The sequence below is a fragment of the Aplidium turbinatum genome, chromosome 7, assembly GCF_918807975.1.
Source record: "Aplidium turbinatum chromosome 7, kaAplTurb1.1, whole genome shotgun sequence".
NCBI lineage: Eukaryota > Metazoa > Chordata > Ascidiacea > Aplousobranchia > Polyclinidae > Aplidium > Aplidium turbinatum.
The window spans coordinates 9,684,165-9,710,679 of NC_137478.1; the positions used below are offsets into that span (position 1 = coordinate 9,684,165).

The 26,515-nt window shown below is 37.1% G+C and overlaps 1 protein-coding gene across 1 annotated transcript; it reads right to left on the reverse strand.

The window, feature by feature from the left end:
- Window positions 1–232: 232 nt before the first annotated feature.
- LOC145774454 (mitochondrial potassium channel ATP-binding subunit-like) lies at window positions 233–25,413 on the reverse strand. Its single transcript, XM_082585709.1, has 13 exons — window positions 25,153–25,413; window positions 8,166–8,296; window positions 7,392–7,556; window positions 7,018–7,182; window positions 6,289–6,470; window positions 6,076–6,220; window positions 5,466–5,583; window positions 4,905–5,040; window positions 3,517–3,689; window positions 3,212–3,345; window positions 2,422–2,644; window positions 1,873–2,048; window positions 233–1,405 (listed from the first exon to the last, which is right to left on the reverse strand). Exons 1-13 carry the CDS (start codon window positions 25,193–25,195, stop codon window positions 1,328–1,330), a joined length of 1,869 nt encoding a protein of 622 aa, XP_082441835.1. The 5' UTR covers window positions 25,196–25,413; the 3' UTR covers window positions 233–1,327.
- Window positions 25,414–26,515: the final 1,102 nt, after the last annotated feature.

Below are 26,515 nucleotides of genomic sequence, written 5' to 3' on the forward strand. Positions count from 1 at the left end.
TATATGATGATGGCTTATAGTAGGCTACATAAACCTTGCAGCCTACCAATACAAGTTTTGAAGAAATGTTGGTTTAAAACCAAAAGTCAGCAAATTTTTAAGCTGCCTCTCAGTGGTACGTTAATGAAGTTCGTTGACATGACAAGATTGTTCAACATTGCTTTCTGTTCAAGCCTTCTACTGTTACTGCTTTGTAGTTGAAAACAATGCCTTGTTCATGCAGTTGTTCACATTCAGTTGAGAAAATTTAATGATTTCAAGCAACAGATAAGAGATGTATTTCCAAGATTTTCTAACCCCAAATATGACCGCCTTATTGTCAACATAAATAAATATGCATTAGGCAAGTATTCAGCATAAAGTAATCAGTATGAACCAACATTATTATCAAAGCAATTGTGAAATATGAGCATTGAGCAGTCAAAGTTAGGTGGGCCTATTTACTGTAGCTGAAGGTACTTTAATTGTCAAGATGCGAAGAAAAATAATAAATTATGAAGGAAAACTTATCCTTGTTTAAAAAAAGATGGTTGGAAAAGAAATCCAGAAAGCAAAACTAAAACAAAACCATGGCACAAACGATTCCTTGTAGGAGATGACGTATTTTACAAACACAATTAAATTAAGTTAAAAAAAAACGACTTATTATATTGAAATCCTTGAAGTTGTGAACTATCTAAATGGAACATTTTTAGTAGGATCTCGTAATCTAACAGTTGTTCATAAGAAATAAGTTGAAACTACTTCTGTCGATCTGAACAAAGATTGTACATAACTCCAAATGAAATGATGAAAGGACGAAATTATGGAATTTGATGTATGTAGATTTTATCAAAACCAAAAACCTTTCTACTACATGGGCTGGTCAAAAATCGTGACATTTCGTAGACATCATGCAGAGGCACTTAACTAACATCAAAATAAACAGACGCCATTACTTTTAAAACTAATAAAAATGCGCTGTCAAACATCATTGATCACATTATTCTAATACATGTAGCATATTATAAACATGTGTTTCACTTAGACTGAACAAACGCATTGGATTTATCATCTGAATCGTGAATGAGAAGTCTGTTTAGGATAAACGATTCAAGCGGTCCTGCGCAAAAGTGAAAATAAATATCTAATGCGAAAAATTGCCTTCAAACTAACGCCAATAATATAATTCAGTAGACTTACAGCAACGCACGCATGGTTGACAATGGATGAAGACATATTACTGTTTCTTCAATACATTCATAACAAACCAGAAAAAACAATGCAAGTATGTTCTAAAAGTGAAATTAAAACAAAACAATTATCTTAAAATAAATAAAGCACAAGTTCAATCATCACTCTCTTGAAGTTTAATCAACTCAGCGTAGAAGCCTTTCATGTTCTTTAGTTGTTCGTGGTTTCCAAACTAAGATGAAAGAAAACCGAAAGTCAAGAAAAAGAGTCACTTTTATCAACAGCAAAATACATTTTAACAGTTTCATTTTGCATTGAAGCGAAATGGTGTTTTTTTTTAGGTGAAATTGGTCAGTGTGTTCCAATACAACAATCCCTTTCATGCCGTAAATCAAGAGTTGAGTTTAGCAGAGAATTGTAAATTTAAGTATAAATTAATGAAATGAAGATTAAATGAAATACGAGCTTCGGTTGTGCATTGAAAGTCTTATCGGAAGGTTTAGTTTACCTATTCTTCGCAATGTTGAATAAATTATTCAATTGAAAATTCCAAATGCAACAAAAAGGTGAATATAAACTGGCTTTGCGCAAAATGCTTTGTCCGAAGAAACAAAGCCATGTAGATAGCAGTTTACATAATCGCGAATATTTTCTGCAAATACCTAAGGGAATTTCTCAAAACAAAAAACTTATAATTACCTCGACAACTTTTCCGTCTTTCATCACAGCAATGTAGTCGGCGTTCCTTATGGTGCTCAAGCGATGCGCTATGATCAATGTAGTACGACTGTGTATCACGTGATCTAAGGCATCCTGCACCAACCTCTCTGATTCGGCGTCCAGGGCGCTGGTGGCTTCGTCGAGGATCAATATACCTGGGAATGTTTGAAATAACTTTCAAACAACTATCAAATACTTGCAAAAAAGTGAATTCCAAACAAAATGTCGCATGCAATAATCGATCTCAACCTTTTCTTGGGCGAAGCTATTCACAATCTAACGATGAACTAAAAACAATCAAAATGTTCAAAATTTAAAAGTTCGCCAACCATAACCAATAATCATGCCAACAGAAGTTGCACTGACCAGCACTGTACTCACAAATACCGTTGACTGGAAAAGCGATCGTCAGTTTCTTCTTCTACACGTGGCGAGAAAATGTTTCCTTGGCGTTTAATTAGTTAAACCATAGCATCAACTTACAAAAAAAAAACAGCTTCTAATTTCAAGTTTATCAATGCAACTCACTTGGATTTTTCAGCAGTGCTCTGGCAATGGCTATCCGTTGTTTTTGTCCGCCGGATAGCGCTAAACCCCGCTCTCCAACGACAGTGTTGTACCCAGATGGGAATTTCGTGATGAAATCATGAGCATTGGCTAATCGTGCGGCATCTTGGACATTTTTATCGCTGGCATCATGCTTCCCATACCGAATGTTCTCTTCTATGGTTCCGGAAAACAAAACCGGTTCCTATGCATTGATTGTATTAGACTTCAACTTGTTGAAATTATATTAATTTTCTGAAAGCAAAATTGTTGAAAGCCAGACTTCAGACTTAGCTGAAGATAATGTCAAGTAGTTCAACACAGTATTACTATAAAAGTACAACGTTATCTTAAACTCCTTAGCGCCCAGTGTTTTTCCGCAGTTTGTTTGATAAACTCAAAACTGTTCTGAAGAGCTTACTGGCAATGCCGGATACAATTTCCTATAACTTCAAACTTTCCTTAATTTCCTTTTTTGTTCTCAACGACATTGATATTTCCCGTCTAACACACGCATTTTGAAAGCGATGAATACAAATAAAAATCTTTTTTTACTAAACAAAGCTTTATGTCAAGCATTAACGAACATCATTTTTAAATGATGCCGTGAGCGAAAGAGTTAAAATTAAGTGACATTGAAGAATTTCATGGCCCTTCGGACTTCATGTGAAGTTGGATATTTCTCCAGCGAGAGTATTGAAAACATTTGAAATTGTTCGTTTCTTTAGCTGAATTCTGGCAGTTTGAACAATGGCAAACGCAGAATTACTACCTGGCTGATGTAACCGATTGCTGTCCCTCGCAACCAAGATGGATCTAAATCATTGATATTGATGCCGTCCAAAGTCACACAACCAGACGTTGGCTCATAGAATCTCTCCAACAGACTAGCCAAAGTTGATTTTCCTAAAATAAATTAATAAAAACGTAACATTTTGGCAACAAACATAAAATTTTAGCTGAAAACTAAAAAATCGGACCTTTTAGATGAACTTTGGAAATTGAAAATTCTAAGTATTAAAACAAAACAAATTGGTTTTAAATCATTTGTAGTTCTGAGTTCAACCCGTTGCCTACCTGCCCCAGACAAACCGCACAAAGCCACAGTTTTGCAAGGGGGCACATCGAAAGTAACTCCCTTCAAAATTTCATGATCTGGTCGCTGTGGATAGGTGAAGTGCACCCCGTGAAAATGAAGATGTCCCATAAGGGAATAAAAAGGTATTTTTCGACCACCTGTCACCTTATGTCTGCGAAAAGTAAACGCGTGTTAAACATTTACAAAAACCATGAGCACGTACAATTACATTACAAAAGCGCTGCATATTTTTGTGAAGACCAATAAATATCAGTTCAGTAAAACATAATTTTGCAGTGAAATTAGTTCTATGACACCAAGTAAAAAAAAATCCTAACTGAACACAAACATTTCTGCAATTAGTAAAAATTGCTACGATGATGACAACAACCACAACAGTCCAACTACAGGAAATTTAATAAGCCTATTTTCATTTGCTGGGTACAGCAATCACGCTACACCCGTACTGAAAGTTTAGAACGAAAATCATATAAAACAATTCAGCACAAACAATAAAATATAGTGGCATTTTAATCTCTTGCAAATTAGTAGGTCGATTTTTCGACATCTGACATTCAAGCTTATAGATCAAAGTATGTTAGAATAATAATTTAAGTTAGAAAACAGTATATATATTATATAACCGTTAACTTGAAACCCTTGTATGAATATCTAAAGATAATATGAATTTGCAGTTATTGTGACTATCAACTACAGGGTGCGACAAAACTCCTTGGACAACTTAAAAATTGAATAATTCTTTTAAAAGTTAATGAAACAATATAAAATTTTAACATATATTAGAGAAGACAGTTTGCAACATATTTACAAAATTTCATTCAATATAACTCCTCTCGCCTGAATAACAAGTTCAAGTCTCTTACGGAAACTCTTAGCAGCGTTACACAGGGTTTCCTGGGGTATTTTGAGCCATGCTTTTTCCAAGGAGCGTTTCAAAGAATCCACTGACCTATGAGACGAAGCACAAGCATTTGCCTCCAAAATGGACCAAACAGAAAAATCCATGGGGTTGAGATCTGGTGATGAGGGTGGCCTAAGTCCCTTGCTCAATTTTAGAATTTGTTTTTCCAGCTCGGTGGAGTTTAGTAATGGCTTCTCGTTTAGCTTTCATACTTTTAAGTTCAATTAAATTTTATCACCTAAATAATGAAATCTGAAAGATAGGGTTTATTACATTCCATATTTAACAATAGCAACGAGGTAAACAGATTAAAACCTACTTTAAATTCATTTACAAAATATGTCCAAGGACTTTTGCCGCACCCTTTTCCCACCTAGAATCTTACAAATAAAACTAGCTCAGCTTCTTTTACGTTTAACTTGATTACACAATGATTAAAGTCGGATGAGATTTGCAAAAACTAACTCTGGCTCTTGGTGAATGTATTCAAATACTCTTGCGCCAGCATTCACGCCACGCACTGCAGTGCCAAACAATACCGACAGCGACGACAGTGATCTTTGAATCATTTGAGAAGATACCAAGAACGACATCAACTCACCTTCGTGTAAATATAAGCGTGGTAATAAATCACACGTTGATATCACGCCATTCACTAACAACAAATGAAAACAGTTCAAATGATTGTATACCAAACAAATCTTTAAGTTTCACTTCAAAATATGTAGGCTACATTGCACAATGTACAATTGTACATGTACGGATTGTATATACGGTATATAAAAAAAGTCGATTCTCAACATGTTTTGCACAAGAGAAAAAGAAAAAAAATTCGTTTGTGATGTATATGCCACGTCCACGCCACAGGTGGGCATTCGCTCCTCTAAAAGTAGCCTCGCCTCTTCGCTATCTTGGGAAAAAAGTAGCGTCATCACTGCAAGCGATAGTACACTAACAAAATATATTGACTTATATTGAAAAAACGTCGCGAAACATGGAAAAATGAAGCACATTGTTTGAACTGACCTGCGTTGATTTCTTCACTCGCGACAAGAAATCCTCCAGCGTATATGACACCAAGCACAATGCCATTTAAGGCAATGTTGGTAAGACCTTGAAACGCACCTATGCCGACACCAAGGTACTACAAAATTTACATAAGTCGATTGACTTGATTTGCCGATACCGTACATAAATTGTATGCCGTGTAAAAGCTTACTAAGTTGCAATGTAAAAGCTTACCAAGAAATAGAGCGTTATAAAAAACTACTTACTAATTTCATTAAAAAGGACGATGGTAACTAATATGTATATGATATTTCTGACTCATTGCAAGAAGCAACTCGTTTGAAAATGTAATGTTGACTGAGATGGTACAAGGCAACGAACAAAAAAACAACAACAAAAATAAACTATTTTGACAAGATTAACCAAACTGCAGGACTGAAAATCATACTGTAGATAGAATTATTACGAAGCCAACATTACCACTAAAAAATAAAAAACGGAGGTCACAGCTGATCAAGCATGATCAATCTGCTAAAGACGAATATTCAAGAATGTGAAATCTTTATGTCTACAAGCAGAGTCCGTGAGGTCTAACCACGGAAACAAATTCGAATACTGGGCTATTTACTTGATTAACATGACATGATTGTGAAGCCAGGTGTCCATAACTTTCATCCTCATAACCTTCGTTTGCAAACGCTCGAACAGTGCGAAAGTTAGCGACAACTTCATTCGCTTTTGCTGTTGCATCAGCTGCATGTTCCTGAGCTAATCTAGATAAAATAATCTAACGTTAGCAAAAGGTTTTGCGTAAGACAGTAGCTGTGAGAAGACAACATACTTGGAGAGTTGACGTAAGCTGGCGCCTATCAACGATCCAATTAATACAATGACAGGAATGGTGGCAGTGAGCGTAAAAGTCAATTTTGGTGAAATGGAATAAAGGCCATAGATGCAACCAGCGGTTTGCGTAGTGCTTCGCAGACCTTGCGATATGCACAGTTTGAAAGAACTTTTAAAATCCTGCAATACAAAGTTATCGAAGTGAAGCACACAAAACATTTGCAATACAAAGCTGTTGTCAAATAAAATAAGCAAGCAAACAAGCAAGTTTAAAAAACGTCAAATGGTAAATCTAGTTTGACTTCAATTGATTAACCGATCAGCTGATGAAAAAGAATATGATGCACATATTTCATATCACTGAAACACTGAAAACAAATCAATAATTTTTTTTTCAAGTCTAAACCTTAAACCATTTGACCAGGTTAACACTCCCAGTAGTACGGTATTTAAAAAAAAAAAAATTAATATAATTTATGTTGTGGAACCGGTTTTCTTCCAATAGGATTCATCAGCACAACTGGATCGAAACAAAAAAATTACAGAAGATTACTAGCTTATCAGCACAACTAACCCGAAAAAAACGCAAATTTACATATCAAATAAATAAAAGACACTGAAACACTGCTTGCAAACACGTGCAGTGCGAGGACATCAAAAGTTAAATCTGAAATGAATGTTTAAAACTTTTTTGGAAACAGACGTAGAAATAAGTATTGTAATTTACTTGTACGTCTGAAGTAAGACGGTCTATCAATTCACCAGTTTTGTGCACATCATGAAAAGTGACGTCTTGCAGCAAGTAGCTTCGAAACAAGTCTCGACGTAAGTTGCAAGAAATTTGTTCGCCAGCGCGACTTAAGCAGGTGATGTAAATGAAAGTTGTGAAGCCCTGTCGCAAACAAGAACAAGTGAAATGCGAGTGCTGATCAATCGTTGCATGATACATTTCAAAAACATTAGTCTTTGCTTGTAAAGAAAAGTAAAAAAAGACTAAATATTAATTCAATATGCTAACGAATATGAGAAGGACTGATTAGCTTGATGGGATCCTTCTTTTGCATATTTCCTATCTATTAAAATGCTTTTCTATCTACATACCTGTATCAAATAAAGTGAAATTAATTTGAAAACTGGCTCCTTTAGGGCATCATAATAATCTGTAACATTGTTCAGACTATGGTGAGGAGTATCATTCAATATATTGATTAAACTACCCAGGGCTACAGGAACTTGCATGTTCACAATGGCTCCCACAAATGCTGCCTGAAAATATGAAAACAACTTAGAAAACGGCACTCGAAAAGGCACGTTCGACACCGCCTAAGTTCATGCAGCTGTATCTTGGTCAGGACACTTATACGATGGAGACGAAGAATGGCTTCCTTGCCTTCCAGTGGCATACGTGAACATTTTTTTGGGTGTTCACATTTTATAGCAAGCCTCATACATGCTTGATTTGTATAATGCACAGTGAATCTTTATATAATATTGCATCAGTTTATTTTGATATGATCTGAACAGCTATGGAGCAAACTGCAAACTTGTATGTGTTTTTACAAGTCTGTTGAAAAAAAGTAAACACCCCAAAGGTGTTTACTGTAAGCCACTGTTGCCTTCACGTCCACTTAATCTAAATCTTCAATCACTGGGTATAAACCTGGAATACACTCAAGTGAGTGAACAAGATTATCAGCAAGATTTATATATACATAAAATAAAATAACAATAAACAGATATATTTACCTAGAGTAGAATTAGCCTACATATTGGACACAAGTCATATACCACATGCAATTACCAGCTGCCAGGAGCAAAGGATAAATATTATACAACCTTACTAACACATCAGATTGAGTTAAATATTAAACTTACAATAACAGCAACGACAAGAGATACAACTTCAGGAATTAAATAGTTCCAGAAAAAACGGGAATAAGGAAAGTGAACATCAGGTTTCGGTGACTTGAAATCTTCTGTACTTTGACAAGAAATGACGATTTTTCCTGTGATGCAAATCCACTTTAATTTAAAATGACGTCTACCATGGCCACCTAAAGATACGGCCTGATTTGTCACATTTTGCAGAAATTTCTAGGTTTTTCTAACTTTGGGCGAACGTTTAAATAAATTTTTCTAAAAATTAGATTTTTACGCTTTCTTTATTCTTTTCCCCAGATGACACAATAGGTTTTAACATTCTCACATGTTGAAAAACAAAGAAAATTTGATTTCGAAGATTTTAGTCAGACTGTTAATTTTCAATAACAGTCTGATTTTGCATTTTTCAACTTACTTTTTCTCATTTGCTACTGCTTCCCCAAGGCAACAAAAAAGTTTTATGTCATGAGGAAACCGCAAAAAGTAAAAAAATCTCAAAAAATGTCAGTCAAGCACTAGCAGTAGCTGTAATCAAAATCTGCAAAATGTGACAAATCAGGCCGCATCTCCAGGTGGCCATGCGTCTACATATAAAAACCATGCAATGATTAAATGATCACCGAAGTCATGAACAAGGACCTAGTGAAAAAACATTTTGACCGGAGTTTAAGGTTTTTCAGCTAGAAAAATTCAACTCCTACCGAAGTTTCAGGCTGGGTATACTTCCTTCATCATGGGTCTATCTTTATGCAGTTTTCTTTTTCAACAGGTTAAACACGTTTTCAAAAAAATTAACTTTCCAATTTAAGGATTCTTCCTTTGTCCTGTGTTGACTGTTGGAGAAATTTGAGACCGTTTCAGTCCCACAAAACACCTTAAAAAAACATTCTACACACCAATTAATTATACATAATAGTCTTTTCCTGCTTTGGAGCTTCATGTGGCACCTCTAATAATTAACAAATTTTTCTGAAATTTTGCTTGTTACCTTCTTTTAACCATACAATTTTGGTAAAGAGGTCACTTTCTTCAACCACAGACATATACAACCAAGCAACCACACGGCATTTAACATAATCCATTAAAATTGAACATAAACTATAAGCTACAAACGTTTTCGGCCATACACACGTTAGCCCTTATCAAGTAAAAAAAAAGTTTTCAGTGTAGATATGATAAGCAGGCCTCGAAATTCACGGCGGACATGTCCGCCGTCACAGCATGTGATGTCCGCGGGAAGTACCATCTAGATCGGTCATATTTGTCCGCCGAGAAATAACACAGGAACTATAGCGATTCAAACCGTCATTGCATAGAACAAACATTTGTTGCGAGAATATAATTTCCCGCGCATCTAGAAAATGTGAATACTGTATCTCTTAGCTTCCATTCACGAAGGAAAACTTTCGATTTTTACATTGCTTCAACAATTGATAACAATGATCAGCGTAACAAAGGCGAATTCTTCGCTAAGAATCGATGGGAATACCGGTACTTTTTCACTAATCACGCACAACTTAGTTCGAGTTTTACGTCACAATGTCTGGCTTTGATCTAGTAATATTGATAAGGCAAGGTTGGTTACAAAATTAAATTATACGAGTAGGCTATATTGCAGCAAGATGCAGCAAAATTTGTTAAGTTTTGGTATTACAGTAAGAAAGAAAACGCCCAGGGAACGGAAAATTCACTTTCGCTCACAAGACACGCAAAAATAAACCTTTAAGAAAAAAAGCCTAATTAAACTTTGCACAGCAGAAAATAGTAGCGTTAGTGTAGAACAGTGATTCTCAAACTGTGTGCCGCGGCACACTAGTGTGCCGCCACAGATTCTCAAGTGTGCCACAAATCTTTTTTAAATTTTGGAAAAGAACTGTATAAATATTTAAAATAAGCCATTCAGACAAGCATAATGCGACTTAACAGCGCTTTAACTCCTTCAATAGATGATAAATAAGCATATGTGACGATGAAACCAATTATGGCATTGCCGATACAGTCAGGGTAATTGCCAGGTCACTATTGGGCTGCTATGTTAGCTATTGCTATTGCTAACATTACTTCCCACCATTTGGAAGAATTGAATCAAGCAATCTTTCTGCAGAAGAAGAACAGCTCATTGATTTACGAAACGATCCATTTTTTCTAACGCTGTTTCCACAAAAAAACTTGGATGCGTTTTGGCTGTCTGCTTCCAAATTCTATTTCATGATCCGTGCAAAAGCAATCAAAACTATATGGCCATTTGCATCTTCATGGCTATGTGAACATGGCTTTTCTGTTTTTAATGAAATTAAAAGTTGTAAACGAGAGAGACTGCTTGAAATTGACGATGAAATTCGGGTATATGTTTGTCAACAATGCAACCTCGTTTCAGTCGATGCTTATTTTATTATTGGTATAAATAAGCACATCCATCGCATTGACACGTGAAAATATTTTTTTAAAGCAACTTTTCTTCTTTTGTAAGTGTGCCGCGTGCGTTTTATATTTTTTCTAATGTGCCACAAGCTGAAAAAGTTTGAGAACCACTGGTGTAGAAGTTTTCCGACTCGTGCCAAGAGCATTGTGACGCAAGAAGCCACACGATCTCGTTCGGTGGAAGTTAATCAGTTGTGCGGCGTATTAAAGGCATACTAAATGAAATTTTCAAACGGGAATTAAGCATTAAAATGCGTAAACTGAACATTCAAGAATTACATTTAAAAAAAAATTACCAAAAAAAAAATGTTTTCAATGGCACGGGCAAGGTCCAAAGTCCAATGTTTTATTTATTTTTAATTTTTTTAAAATGACCAAAAAGTGGAAACACTGCTCGAGAACACGTCACTATCGACAGTAATAACAAAAGCCACGTTACCACATCTGATGTTTTAACATCAGATCTGATGTTTTGAGCAAACTGTCTGATGTTTTGATGTTGAAATCTGATGTTTTGATATACATACATACATAGCCTACACTACTACAGTTAAATCGCCGCAGTAAAAACGATTGCCCTATCAGCTGATTGCTAAACGATAGTGACGTAGACTGTACAGTCGCACGCTTCGCTGCTTATGCCCATTCCCGTTTTAAAAGCTCTGACAAAAGCACGCTCGGAATGCTAATCAGACCGCAATGGGACAAAATTTTATTGAAAATCGCTTTATGGTAGCATGTTAAACACAAAGAACGTGTACAATCGCCAAGTCAGGTTTTTCCTTTAGTATCCCTTTAAGCATCTACACGGCGCTTTGACTCTTCAAGCGCACGTCGTTGGTCTGATGAAAGCCTTTCAGAGTGACTTCGCTGAAATTTCAAATTAAGTCTTCTAAACCGTAGCTATAGTTTTCGGTAGCCACTTTAACAAGTCGAAATTCTGCCACTGAAATTGACTAGAATGAAACCGCCAACCAATCATAAGCTACGGTTTAAGTGACGTAAAAAATAGCGAAAAGAAGATGATAGAAAGCAAATTAAGTGATGGATTTTTTGTCAGCTGGTTGGCTTAGGGGTTAGGGCTAGAAAGTAGTCATTTCATTGACGCGGGTTCGATTCCCACTACTGCTATTGCTCTTTTTCTTCTGTAATTATCAAATAAAGTTTAAAACAAGCATTAACTCTCTGAATGAGTGCCAGAAGGATCACAATTGGGGGAGCAAGTCTTTTAGGCACTGACAGTTAGGCGCTGGTCTAATAGGTGCGCACACTGTGGCGTCTGGATATTTAAGTGTGGAGCACTGTGGCGCCCGGTCACTTAGGTGCTATTCCTAGTAAAGTCTGTAGATTGTATCAGCTTGGCAGCTTGCCAGAAAATTATATCATGGCTTCCGTGAGTGAAGCTGCTTAAACCGGCAATGCTTTTCACACAAAATGTTATATTGAACAGAAAAATATATTGTTGTTTTATTGATTTATTATTGTTTTATTTGTTGTTAGTCCAGGTTTGCGTTGGTGAAAGCTTTATCAATAAATTATTGAAGCTTCCGAACATTATTGAGTTCATTTTTAGTTAACTCTTTCGCGACCACGGACACACACGTCTTGGGATTTTTGCTATGATGACCAAGGAAGTATCCCTACTTCCAAGGTTAAAAGGTAGCCTATTTCAAGCAAAAAAAATGTAAATGATGGTAGATCCATAGTCTTTGCCTGTCCTTTTTTGGCTAATTTAAAAAAAAAATTTGGCGGTGCAGTTATCAGATGAGGACTTCTTTTTCTTTCACTCATTGGAATTGGCAGTCAAAACTGGCTAGTCAACCCCTTACTTTGGAATTTCTCGATCAAAAAGACTGTAGGCTAAATTACGTAAACTTTTTGCTCAGGGCTGCGATTTTTGCCTTTTTAGGTGACGAGGTCACTCGACACGCGCCATCACTATTCGACAAACGCCGTGCCTTATGGAAAAAGAAAAAAAAAAGAGAAAAAAAAGGAAAAAAAAACTGAGAGAGGACTAAATGTCGTCAAGTCAAGGAACAATCGGGGGGGGGGGGGCATCACGTGATGCCATCATAAAAGTGCTGACTTACGTAAACTTTCTTGCGCCAGGTACTTTAAAGCATGGTCTAAAAGCGACGCTTCACACGAGAAACTCCCAAGGCGTCAGGGCCGCCATTTTGAACACTGCGGGAGAATGCTTTGATTGAAGTTCCAACGCCTGGCATCAAACATTTCGCAACACACGTTTCGTGCTATTCGACACAACGGGTTTCTTTTATAGATGAAATAACCTAGGCTACGTTAAGTTGTCAACGTCTATGCCAGTTTGTATTTCGCCGTTTGAGCCAATTAACAATATTGCTCTGGTAAAATGACTGTTGGATACTTGCTATGAAAGTTTTTCACATGTAGAAAACAGCCTAGTTTCCGACCAGATGTTCAGAAATCGGAATGGCCCGTTTCGGCTAGTCCGATTGGGCTGATCCGATTCGGCTAGTCCGATTCGGCTATTACCCTTTTCGGCTACAGCCCGATTCGGCTAGTCCGATTTGGCTGATCCGATTCGGCTAGTTCCCTATTGGGCTACAGTCTTTAGCGGTTAGTTCTCTATTTGGCATTTTTTTGAAAATCCAACGATAATCCTTCTGTAATCCAACAAAATCCAACATCGTTTCTTTTGCATTCCGACAAATTTAGCGAAAAATGTTTGAATTATTAAATTTCTTTTATAGTTGAAATTATCGAAGCTTTAGATGAGTGGGGTTTAGACCTAACCATTGAGATCTTAAAACTAAAAAGCGAATTAAATTTATTTTTGAACTATTAATGTTTGCTCAGATGAAATTGACATGTATCATGCGTCGCCGTCTGCATGCAAACTTAGAATATATTAGAATCCTCAACTATTACAAAATTCTAAATCCAACGACGCCTTCTGTTTATTTACAGTAGAGAATTTTGTATTTTGATCTCGAAGCTTTAGATGAGTGGGGTTTAGACCTAACCACTGAGATCATAAATCATATTTATGACACCGGCATAGGCGCCGACTTTTAATTTTGCACGGGGTGGCGGATAGCACAATATGGCAACCTAAAAACTTTCAAACTGCATGTTTTTGTTTTTTACTAAGCGTGTTTCGTAGATGCAATTGTCTTTTCACACCTGATTTGTAGCTCGATTATTTACAAAACAACTTTACAACAAACCACAGGAAGTATGTCGTGAATTTTATTGTTACGTTGTCGCTCCGACATTTAACATTTGGCAAAAGTATTTTTGCGAACGGCAGCTCTGTCAATTCAACTGTTAATCAACTGGTCAAGTTGTAACCGTTAAGCTTCAGCTTGATAAACATTTAAAATTAGGATGTGGTTCTATCGCTGTTGCGTCATGGTAGATCACAAGTAGGTTTTTATGCGCCTGAGTGCACTACTAAACGATCGCTCCGCCTCGAAGGTGGTGGAAGGCAACGATAAGTATATTTTCACAATGCAGACCACGTTTGGAAGCATTAATGATCTTGTTTCATTGCTTGCAAATAGATCAAACAGTTGCGACAGTTGAACGCTTTTTCGGTGGCATCTTTAAGCTGAATAAAACTGGAATGTCGGGGAAAACTTTTACTGGACGACTTTTTGTAATTTTTTCTATGATGTAACAAGCAACTCCTATGTAAGACCAATAAATTCCCGCCTCACAATTTGTCACGCATTGACACGCAATATTACATTATTACTGCATGAAGTAGATAACAAAGTAGAAATTAAAGCAAGAAGTAGATGACAGTACACTCCAATTGAAATCGGAAAATAATTCAAAATGCAAAATCTTGACTAATTGAAAAAGGTTGCTTTCATTATTGGAAATTGGCAGGGGTGTAGCTTTCCTCGAATAGAATCATGTAAACGTGTAAATTTGCAGAACGTTAAAACTGCTACTTTACTAGGTGCACTTTTTAAATAAAAACTCAAAAAGTTTCGAAAATTGCATTTTTTTTAATAAAATTTGAAAATAGATATTCATTTAGGAGGTGGAGCTATAAATCATCGAGATAATTTTATTTCCAAGTATTTTATAGCTGGCATAATTTATAGCGATATTATGAGCAGTTTAAAATTTTCAAAAAAGATTTTTGAGGGAGGCAATGGAAAGATCGTATTTTATTGATTAATAAATCCCATTGTAAACCTAACAATTGTAACAATGACTTATGAAAAGTAACAAATAAAACGATCGCAACAACAACAAGGAAAAAACTCGTAGCCACGTGTTGCGTAATCTTCACGTAGCTTGCTTGATGTTACACGAGTATCATGCTTGTGACAAAAACAATCATTTTCTTAGCAATACTGTATTGGTTCACCTCTTGCTTTACTTTGACTTGAAGCGAAAACCAATGATCAAAAAAAGATTTAAACGTCCGTTCAAATTACATTTATTTGCAGTAATGTAACCTAAACGGGGTGGCTGCCATCATGCCATAGAGGTTATGGGGTGGCGTGGCTGGCCACCCCGTAAGTCGGCGCCAGTGGATGCATTAGACATTTGCATTTTTGTAATGATTTTCAAGCGAAACAGAAGTGTTTTGTTAGTTGTTCGAATGTGTTATTGTTCAAAATACATGTAAAAACTTACATACGAGTTATTAATTAGAGATTAGCATAAATTTGATGCTTTAAAACAAAGTCATATATTATCATATATTTCAAAAAATAAAGTCATATTTTTCAATTTTTTAGGTTAAAAAAATGGCCCTAGTAATAAGTAATAGCACAACGTCACTATCAAAGCAGTTGTAATTATTAGGGTAGGCCAGTCCGTGGTGCATTCCCAGGTCCAACGTCAATGCAGGTGAACAATGGTTGCGATTATTACAATTCAAGTACTTGACATTTCTTGGCACATTTTCTCAAATGATCAAAATATAGTCATCATAACACACATTATTACCTGATTTGTTGCCACACAAGTGTGGATGCGAGCCTTGCATTTCTCATCACGTCGGGAACAACGCCAGTATTTCTTATAGACCGAGAGCCTACGACAGAAGATTTCACCCCATAAGGTACAAAAGGTTTGAGCCCTTGAAGTTACTGGGGTCAACCATGTCACTCACAAAAAGTATGGAAGATTGACCGCACCGGGTGGATCTGGACCCTAGAGCCCCCTAAAAAGCCCAAAAAGGGGGTTAATTTCACCCCATAAGGTACATGGACCAAACTTGGTGAAAACGAAGTTCTATGTCAGGACATCACAAAAATATCAAATCTAACAATATTTTCGAGTGGAAAGGTGATGTAAGACTCCCCCCAAAGTGACCCCCCAGGGGGTTAATTTCACCCCATAAGGTACATGGACCAAAGTTGGTCAAAACGAAGTCTTATGTCAGGAGTCAGGACATCACAAAAATATCAAATCTAACAATATTTTCGGGTGGAAAGGTGATGTAAGATGCCTTCAAAGTGACTTCCCTTAATGTGACCCCCTCGGAAGGTTTATTCCACCCCATAAGGTACATGGACCAAACTTGGTCAAAATGAAGTCTTATGTCAGGACATCACAAAAATATCAAATCTAACAATATTTTCGGGTGGAAAGGTGATGTAAGATGCCTTCAAAGTGACTTCCCTTAATGTGACCCCCTCGGAAGGTTTATTCCACCCCATAAGGTACATGGACCAAACTTGGTCAAAATGAAGTCTTATGTCAGGACATCACAAAAATATCAAATCTAACAATATTTTCGGGTGGAAAGGTGGTGTAAGATGACTTCAAAGTGACTTTCCTTAATGTGACCCCCTCGGAAGGTGTATTTCACCCCGTAAAGTACATGGACCAAACTTGGTCAAAACGAAGTCTTATGTCAGGACATCACAAAAATATCAAATCTAACAATATTTTCGGGTGGAAAGGTGATGTAAGATGTCATCAAAGTGACCCCCAGAGGGTTTATTTCACCATAGAGTACATGGACCAAACGTGGTCAAAACGAAGTCTTCTAGGGCACCACAAAATATCAAATCTAACAATACTCTCAGTTGGAAAGGTGATAAAAGACCTACCCAAAAGTGAATCTCCTCCTATAGTTTAATTTACTTCATCCCTTTCTCGAACCAACCTTGGTGTAACGAAAGTGCTATGCCAGGACAGTACGAATGGATTAAATTTAAAAATATTTTTATATAGGTTTTGATGAAATACATTCACAAGCTGTCCCATGATGCATGAAATGGAACTATAGCCTACTTTACAAAAAGTTTTTGTATAAATCATATTAAGTCAATCGAAAAAAGGCAACAGGACATGACAATACATGGCTTTGTAACACCAAAAACAGAAAGTACGTAAGAAGCATATAGGCTACAGTAGCCAGAAAATTGATCCAAGATCTTGATACCACCACTAAATGTGGACTTAATCGAACAACTGACTATCCAAATCAAAACGTTTCGAAATGAATCATTTGGAACGTTAATTTAGGCAGTAATGAACATTTTCCAGCTGCTACAATAAATAACCCAATAAACCCAATGTAGTAAATTTTTGTTTAATGCCATTTGCTTCATGTCTCCAATCAGTTATTGTAACTGTTCATTCATAAACAGAGATTGTTTGTGTAAATGTAAACGGTAACTCAATTGGTTAACGCGTCACTTCTGGAACGAAGAAGCTTCAAGATCAATAGCGGCGCTGGTTCGACTCTCGGGGTGTGCGCTTGAGCAACGCACGTTAAGGGCTGCTCTCCATTCAGCGGCATCTAATGGATGGAATAATTCCCCGACAACAAGCCTTCAACAATCGGAAACTTCACTCAGTCAATCTCGGTGACCGGGCCTGCGCCAGTGATTCAAAGCCTCTACAAGTATGCGAAACTGCCAGGATTAAGCTCTGCAAGAAGCTTTCCCAGTCCGAGGATAAAGATTCAATCAATCAATCAATCACTGGTGTCGCTTTTACTTTCTTCGTCTTATTCTTCAGATTCATACAATTCTCCTGTTATATACAGAGAAATAAAGACTGTACGAAACAATTGCTATTATGCACTACAGATATGCATAACATACAATAGTAATTTTATTATCTTTTACAGACGTCTATTTTTCTTCGAATAATGCAACATTGCAACTTACTATTAACTGGAAAAAGTTCAACATTTATTTGTTATTTAGTGCACCCAGGCATTTTTCTCAAGATTGCAGAAACTATTGGTTATAGGTTCCTAAAACGAAACTTTACAGCCAGTTATTGGCTAATGTTTACAGTAAGAAAGTAAACGACTGATAGACCAGGAGAAAGTTTTATATTTATAAAGGGTAACCCAAGCGACATCCAATGCTGTTTACCTTCTTCTTGACTTTCCTGGATGAGATCAGATTCCACGCAGAGACATCTAAAGATGCTTTATACCTTTACCTTCAAACCACACCACTTTATAAGAACCTCCTTCTTCTTTCCAGCCATACTCTAGCAGCAACGTTGCTGCTTGTTCACTTCTAGTTGAAGATAACCACCATCTTGTGATGAGATGTGTGCGCCTTGTCTTCTGGAGAAGTACTCGTAAACAAAGTGGTAGAGTACTACTATCTACAGTAGCTTCTGGTATGCATGATATCCTTTCATTTTCTTTTTTGGGTTTGTAGCCGTCTAAAAACATTTGTAAACGGACTTCGTTGACATAATTAATTTTCTTGTTTTTGTACATGTTACACACAAAGTTCTCTATGGCGATGATAGTGTCTTCACTAATTTCTTTGTCGTGTCCGAGTTGGCTAAAAGCTGCCTGCGCTTCGTGGTTTCCTTGGAGTAATTTCAGCGGCCGCACTTTCCCTTTCCTGCTAAATGACGAGGTGTAATCAGAATCTGTAAAGGCATGATATGCAGGTAAACACTTGCAAATCGTCACTCCAAGTGCGGTAGGCCTATGCAGCTGGTTGATGTTGATGTACCGCTGCGTGTTATTGCTTTGCAAGCCAGCTTCTATCCATATCTTTAATGAAGGATCAAAAGTTCCATAGCAACCTAAGCCAATTACAAGACAGTCAGTGTCAGACGTGCGGATAACCACATTGCTTGGGGCTGGTACATCGCAGACAGCTTGCTTTATCTCTGTATATAACAGGAGAATTGTATGAATCTGAAGAATAAGATGAAGAAAGTGAAAGCGACAGCAGTGACAATGAAGAATAAAGAAACGACCGTTTACATTTACACGAACAATCTCTGTTTATGAATGAACAGTTACGATAACTGATTGGAGACATGAAGCAAATGGCATTAAACAAAAATTTACTGCATTGGGTTTATTAGGTTATTTATTGTAGCAGCTGGAAAATGTTCATTACTGCCTAAATTAACGTTCCAAATGATTCATTTCGAAACGTTTTGATTTGGATAGTCAGTTGTTCGATTAAGTCCACATTTAGTGGTGGTATCAAGATCTTGGATCAATTTTCTGGCTACTGTAGCCTATATGCTTCTTGTGTACTTTCTGTTTTTGGTGTTACAAAGCCATGTATTGTCATGTCCTGTTGCCTTTTTTCGATTGACTTAATATGATTTATACAAAAACTTTTTGTAAAGTAGGCTATAGTTCCATTTCATGCATCATGGGACAGCTTGTGAATGTATTTCATCAAAACCTATATAAAAATATTTTTAAATTTAATCCATTCGTACTGTCCTGGCATAGCACTTTCGTTACACCAAGGTTGGTTCGAGAAAGGGATGAAGTAAATTAAACTATAGGAGGAGATTCACTTTTGGGTAGGTCTTTTATCACCTTTCCAACTGAGAGTATTGTTAGATTTGATATTTTGTGGTGCCCTAGAAGACTTCGTTTTGACCACGTTTGGTCCATGTACTCTATGGTGAAATAAACCCTCTGGGGGTCACTTTGATGACATCTTACATCACCTTTCCACCCGAAAATATTGTTAGATTTGATATTTTTGTGATGTCCTGACATAAGACTTCGTTTTGACCAAGTTTGGTCCATGTACTTTATGGGGTGAAATACACCTTCCGAGGGGGTCACATTAAGGAAAGTCACTTTGAAGTCATCTTACACCACCTTTCCACCCGAAAATATTGTTAGATTTGATATTTTTGTGATGTCCTGACATAAGACTTCATTTTGACCAAGTTTGGTCCATGTACCTTATGGGGTGGAATAAACCTTCCGAGGGGGTCACATTAAGGGAAGTCACTTTGAAGGCATCTTACATCACCTTTCCACCCGAAAATATTGTTAGATTTGATATTTTTGTGATGTCCTGACATAAGACTTCGTTTTGACCAACTTTGGTCCATGTACCTTATGGGGTGAAATTAACCCCCTGGGGGGTCACTTTGGGGGGAGTCTTACATCACCTTTCCACTCGAAAATATTGTTAGATTTGATATTTTTGTGATGTCCTGACATAGAACTTCGTTTTCACCAAGTTTGGTCCATGTACCTTATGGGGTGAAATTAACCCCCTTTTTGGGCTTTTTAGGGGGCTCTAGGGTCCAGATCCACCCGGTGCGGTCAATCTTCCATACTTTTTGTGAGTGACATGGTTGACCCCAGTAACTTCAAGGGGTCAAACCTTTTGTACCTTATGGGGTGAAATCTTCTGTCGTAGGCTCCCAGACTATTAAGCCCGTCTGGACTATATTGAGCTAGTTGAAACATGTAGCCATCATGTAGAAAAACCTCACATTTGCGCTGCGTACTAATCGATTCCTCTGCCATGATCAAGTAACATCAACTGAGAGTCTAACGAAGGAACTAACCAAAGGAATTTCAGGTCATGTAACGCCGAAACCCAGGTTTACTCTAAACTGCCGATAGGTTTTAACTTCATCTTTTATGGCAAACGCTATTTGGCAACTGTCTTTTTTTCGTTGACACGTTTTCGCTGAGACTTCATCTCATTAACCCCTATTGGTAATCATGAAAACTGTTATTTTCATGTAAAACACATATTTTGAACGAACCCAGACATCAAAACTCGTCATTTTTACATTGATTCAACGTCTGCAGACGTTGAATGAATGTAAAAATGACGGATTTTGCCGTCTGGGAAAGCACTCAAAGGTAAACACTGGATAAAATGCAAGAATGCAAAAGATACCATATTGTCGAATTAAAATACAAAATCCTCTAAATAAACAGAAGAACCGGACATACATTTCTCTGTTATCAATTTTAATGTAAAAATTCCTTTTGTGGTCCCTTTGTCTGAAACAAATAAAAACTGTGCTGTTGAAATTTCCGATTGTAGTTTTGGTCTCAATCTCATCAACATGATTCGGAGTAAGCTGTTTGTTACGTAATTTACAAGGCTAATTGTTCTGTGGAGTGACCATTCTGTTGCTCCGTTTTTTTTTGGTAAAGTTATGAATATGGAACGTACCATATCACTAGGGATGTAACCGGTGTCATAAATATGATTTATGATCTCAGTGGTTAGGTCTAAACTCCCTTCATCTAAAGCTTCGAGATCAACTATTGTGGAATAAAATACAAAATTCTCTACTGCAAATAAACAGAAGGCGTCGTTGGATTTAGAATTTTGTAATAGTTGAGGATTCTAATATATTCTAAGTTTGCATGCAGACGGCGACGCATGATACACGTCAATTTATCTGAGCAAACATTGATAGTTCAAAAATAAATTTAATTCGTTTTTTAGTTTTAAGATTTCAATGGTTAGGTCTAAACCCCACTCATCTAAAGCTTCGATGATTTCAACTATAAAAGAAGCAATATTACAACATTCTCTAAATAAACAGAAGACGTCGTTGTCCATTTTATGTGAGCAAACAGTTAAATTTAATAGTTCAAACATTTTTCGCTAAATTTCATTTCAATTTGTTTTTCTTTGTCGGAATGCAAAAGAAACGATGTTGGATTACAGAAGGATTATCGTTGGATTTTCAAAAAATTGCCAAATAGGGAACTAACCGCTAAAGACTGTAGCCCAATAGGGAACTAGCCGAATCGGATCAGCCAAATCGGACTAGCCGAATCGGGCTGTAGCCGAAAAGGGTAATAGCCGAATCGGACTAGCCGAATCGGATCAGCCCAATCGGACTAGCCGAATAGTAGCAGACCCTTCAGAAATACAGATGAAAAAAGCCGCTATTTTTATAGAAAGGAGTTCTCTTCCAGAACATTTTGAACACTGCGGGAAAATGCTTTGATCGAAGTTCTAACGCCTGCCATCAAACATTTCGCCACACACGTTTCGTGCTATTCGACACAACGGGTTTCTTTTATAGATAAAATAACCGAAGTAGGCTACTTTTAGTTGTCAACGTGTTTGCAAGTTTGGATTTATGTCTGACTTATGCACTTGTTGTTCCAAGATTGCAGAAATGTTTTGCAATGTGAATGAAGAATAGTAGACAGATAAACACGGTTGCAACTCGACTTCCTTCCACTAAAAGAGTTTCTGTGATTACGTAATAGGCGATTTTGCACATTCACAAAAGCACACAACCCAGCTACCAAAACCCGTCGTTTTTACATTGATTCAACGTCTGCAGATGTTGAGTCACAATGCATGACATGTATATAAACAAGTTTGCTGGATGGGAAGTCTGGACATCTGCAGGAAATTTGTCTCGCACCAGTCGAGATGCCATCCTTTGAAAGATTAAAACAATGATGGATTTATGTCGCCAGTGCATGATGACAAAAACAAATTTAAGATTTTCTTTCCGTTATATAACTTAAAGCAGGTGATTGATACAGGAGAAAATAATCGCAGAAGCACACAATAAAAGAACACAATAAAGCCTACTTATTAAGCAAGTTTTTTACATCAAGAAAATAGCCTAGTTTCTGACCAGGTGTTCAGAATCAGAAACACAGATAAGAAAGGTCGCTATATTAAGACTTCGCTTCTAGAAGAATAGTAGGTAGTCACTGGGAGTGGACAAGGCAAGATAATAGGCAAGTTGTAAGAAAAGCATAGCTTTGCCCAACTACAGATAGGATAGTCTTTAGTTAGTCAGTATCCTATAATGACTAAAAAACGAAAGAATCCTCCGACAACACGGATTGCAAAAGTTTCGGTCGGTCTTACCGAGAAGCGGTTAAGGTTCAGCAAACAGCGAGTGAAGTGCGGGATCTGTTCGAAGGAGCTATCGAGAGAAGCATTGCCAAGTCACTTTGGAACTTATCATTCAGGTAAACTTCCGGCTAATAGCGTTTAGTAGCAAAGCATTCTCAATTTTGAACATGTTTAATTTAATAGTGGTAAGCAAAAGCATGCTTAGTAAAATGCGCCTATTACGTTTTCACTTTTTAACAATACAATTTTATAGATAAACCCGTTCAAGTGCGTAAGGAACAACGCATCGATACATTCTTTTCTTGACGAGATAGTGATGACGTTTCTGAGTTTGCACAAGCAGTTCGGTCGGTGAGCTTCCATCTGCAAATACAAGGTCAGGCCCTGGCGATAGCACGGCTTCACTAGATGTTCAAGCTCATCAGGAAGTGGAAACGACCTCTCATGTTGAAGTACCACCAACAATCGAAAGATCTGGGTTTCGGTTTAAAGTTGCAATGTTGTACGAAGGGGCTTGTTTGCCATCTCGGCACACCTTAAACGCTGTAACATTACGCCATTGTTTCGTATTATCGTAGTATTGTTGCATTTTCTTTTATCTGCAGTTCATTTTTCGCTATATCTTCGCTGTGTTTCTTGGTAACTTGCATATTTCGCTCCTAACTGTGTTTGCATGCGGGTACGTGCCTAACCAGTAACCAGTTACGTACAAAGCGAGACTAAAGAGATGCCAAAGGAAAAATTCTCACAGTAGGTTACGCTAGTGGTATAGCCTGAGGGCTTTTTTCTTTTGCGATCCTCAGTTTCGCGATTACAACAGTTCTCTTCCTGGAGCAAAACAAAAATATACATGTCCGGTAGGTACACAACTTAGCGCTTGATACTCCTTTGCAATCACTCAACCAGCGTGCGATTAAAAACTTAAGTAAGTGACTCTGATACCACACATCTTGTGCGGTAATACGCGGCCAAACGCTTATAATCTGACTCTTATGACGTCATATTATTATTCGACAAACAAACGCAGAATTTTTGGTCATTCGACAAGAAAGAAAAAATCGCAGCCCTGTTTTTGCTTAAAATTTTCCAAATTTCTCCATAATCATTCTGCTGTAGCCTACCTCCTAAAGCATTGCGCGCAGAAACGAAATAAAATTTTTCTCATGTGCAGAATTGAATATTTTGTGTGCAGAATATAATGTGCAGACTGCAGAATATAATATTTTGTGTGAAAAGTATTGCCCTACGCCCCTACCTGCCAAGCTGATACAATCTACAGACTTTACTAGGAATAGCACCTAAATGACCGGGCGCCACAGTGCTCCGCACCTAAATATCCAGACGCCACAGTGTGCGCGCCTATTAGACCAGCGCCTCACTGTCAGCGCCTAAAAGACGTGGACCCACAATTGGACGGTAGCCTCTTATAACATGTTCTGATTGGTTGACGGTTGCATTGTAGTCATTCGCAGTGGTAGAATTTCGGCTTGCTAAAGTGGCTACTGGCTACCAAAATTTTCGAATGGCGATGAATTATCAAGATAAAGTGACTAAACATGACGATCGACGCTAAAACTGGTGTGTCCACCGTGAGACTTAGTTTGTGCGCCGAGATAGCTGCTCAGACCTGGACACGTTTGTCCGCCGTCAACAAAAACGAATTTTGAGGCCTGGATAAGCAGTTATTTTTTTATTACTTGATAAGGGCTAACGTGTGTATGGCCGAAAACGTTTGTAGCTTATAGTTTATGTTCAATTTTAATGGATTATGTTCTTTTAACCAATGCAAAAAATGGAAAGGTAATCAAAATTTTTTAGTAAAAAATTTTTCAGCATACATTTCCTGACCACCCTAATGTACAATTGTACATCAGAGTAATCAGGGATGCATAAATAAAAAATAAACACAGACTTCATCCTCAGGCAGTCAGGCCTTATATCTTTTTGCTGAAATATAGCCACTACCGGTACGGTAAAAATAAGTATCACTATCAGTTAGGAATGGGCAATTCAAAACAATTCACTATTCGAGAATAATTCCGGAATATATTTACAAAATCGAATTCAGAGTCGAATCCAGACTACCGGTACCGAATCTAGACACAAAAGCAACACAATGAATTAAACTAAGTAGATGTTTGTTGCAGTGCAACACATTAAGACATTCCAAATGACTGCCAGTCAAACGAGAGTGCAGAACTCTTATAGTTTAATATCTCTGTTGAAGGATTTTTCGTTTCACTGGTTTAAGCTGACAGCTTGCAAAGTTGCAAGACTTATGCATATCTGTAAAACTGAATCTTATTACCGGTTTTATTGCCATTTTGGGTTCGGATAATTTAGGATCCAAATCCTTTAGGATTCGGTTCTGAATTGCCCAACCCTAGTAGGCTACCAGTTCATATGCACACTATTTTGCACCCAACCTGTATAAAATAAATCATAATTACCATGGATTGCAAAAATGATAAAAGCAATTTACCAATTTACAATACCTGGAAAAGGGCAGAGAAAAAGAAAGGAAATTCCAGAAGACATAAAAATTCCATAATTGAATAACTTTCCTTGGAAGAGCTTTTTTGAATGTTTTTTGAATGATTGCACTTGTATAGATGATCTTTTAGCAGCATGACCTTGCAAAGTTTTCAAGTTTTCACATAACGACCGATTAAAAGGTTTTTTCAAAATGGAAAGTAACTGACTTTCTGCAAGCAAGTTTTTTGATAATTTTTGTAGCAAATGTCCATAAGCAAACATAACTCATTGTTTGAACAAATGGCCTACAGTAAAACCTGTAAGTTAAAAATAGATATATATTTTAGCATGATTCATGACAGAAAGTGAAGAATGAGGCGCAAAGCAAAGCTTTTTTCAAAATCCACAGTTCCACACTGTGTGCAACGTGCAACACCCTTGTCCCTAACACTGCTGCAACAGAGTATGGAATGGAGGTCTTTTTTTTTCAATATTCCAACCTGATTTTCTTAGATCTCATTTCTATTCCATCATATAAATCATCAATTCCACCTAAAAAAAAATTCTTTCATTTCCATCTACAAACTTAGTGCTTTCTGTTTGTCTAATGTTTATGCTGCAAGTGATCCAACAGAATATACAGCAGGCTAGGCTAAATTTCAGCTAAAAATTTAGCAGTATTTTATAAGGATTACGTGGTGCAGGTATAGCTATTCCCACTTTAAGTGGGGCTGCCGCTTCATATTGTACGGTAGTCCTCCACATCACTCTGCCAGCAGCATCTATTCCTACCAATCTTCGTTTTCTTTACCACACATGACCAGGGATATCTAAAGAAGGGGATACAAACGCTTTTAATACGTCTGACAGTAGAAGGGTTTCTGTTTACCGGTACTGTAAAGTGTAAAATAACAAATTTGGTACAGATAGTAATTTAATAAATTTTGTTAATATGATAACCTGCAAAAGCTGCAATATGTTATTAGCATCAGCTTCAGGCATTGATAGCCTACTCACACACTGCTACGCAGTACCTACGCACTAGAGATGCAGCAAACCCAAAATTTTTATCCGCACACCGTAACTGACTCATCTATCCGCGCACCGCACACCGCAATTTATCTGGAACTTTGACACTGCACCGCACACCACAAATTACAAAATTTAAAAAAATATTTTAACATGTTATTCTTTAGAAAGTCAATTGTAGCAAAAAGCGGTACCCATGGCATAGAATTGGTACCGGTAACCTACCGGTACCAGTACAGTTGTGCACTAATTGACTAGGCTAACCAGATCATATTCTCTTATCAGCAATGCATCTAAGTTCTAAGACATCATGCTTTTTCAAATAGAAGTTTCTGGATCCAGTATCAGGACTTT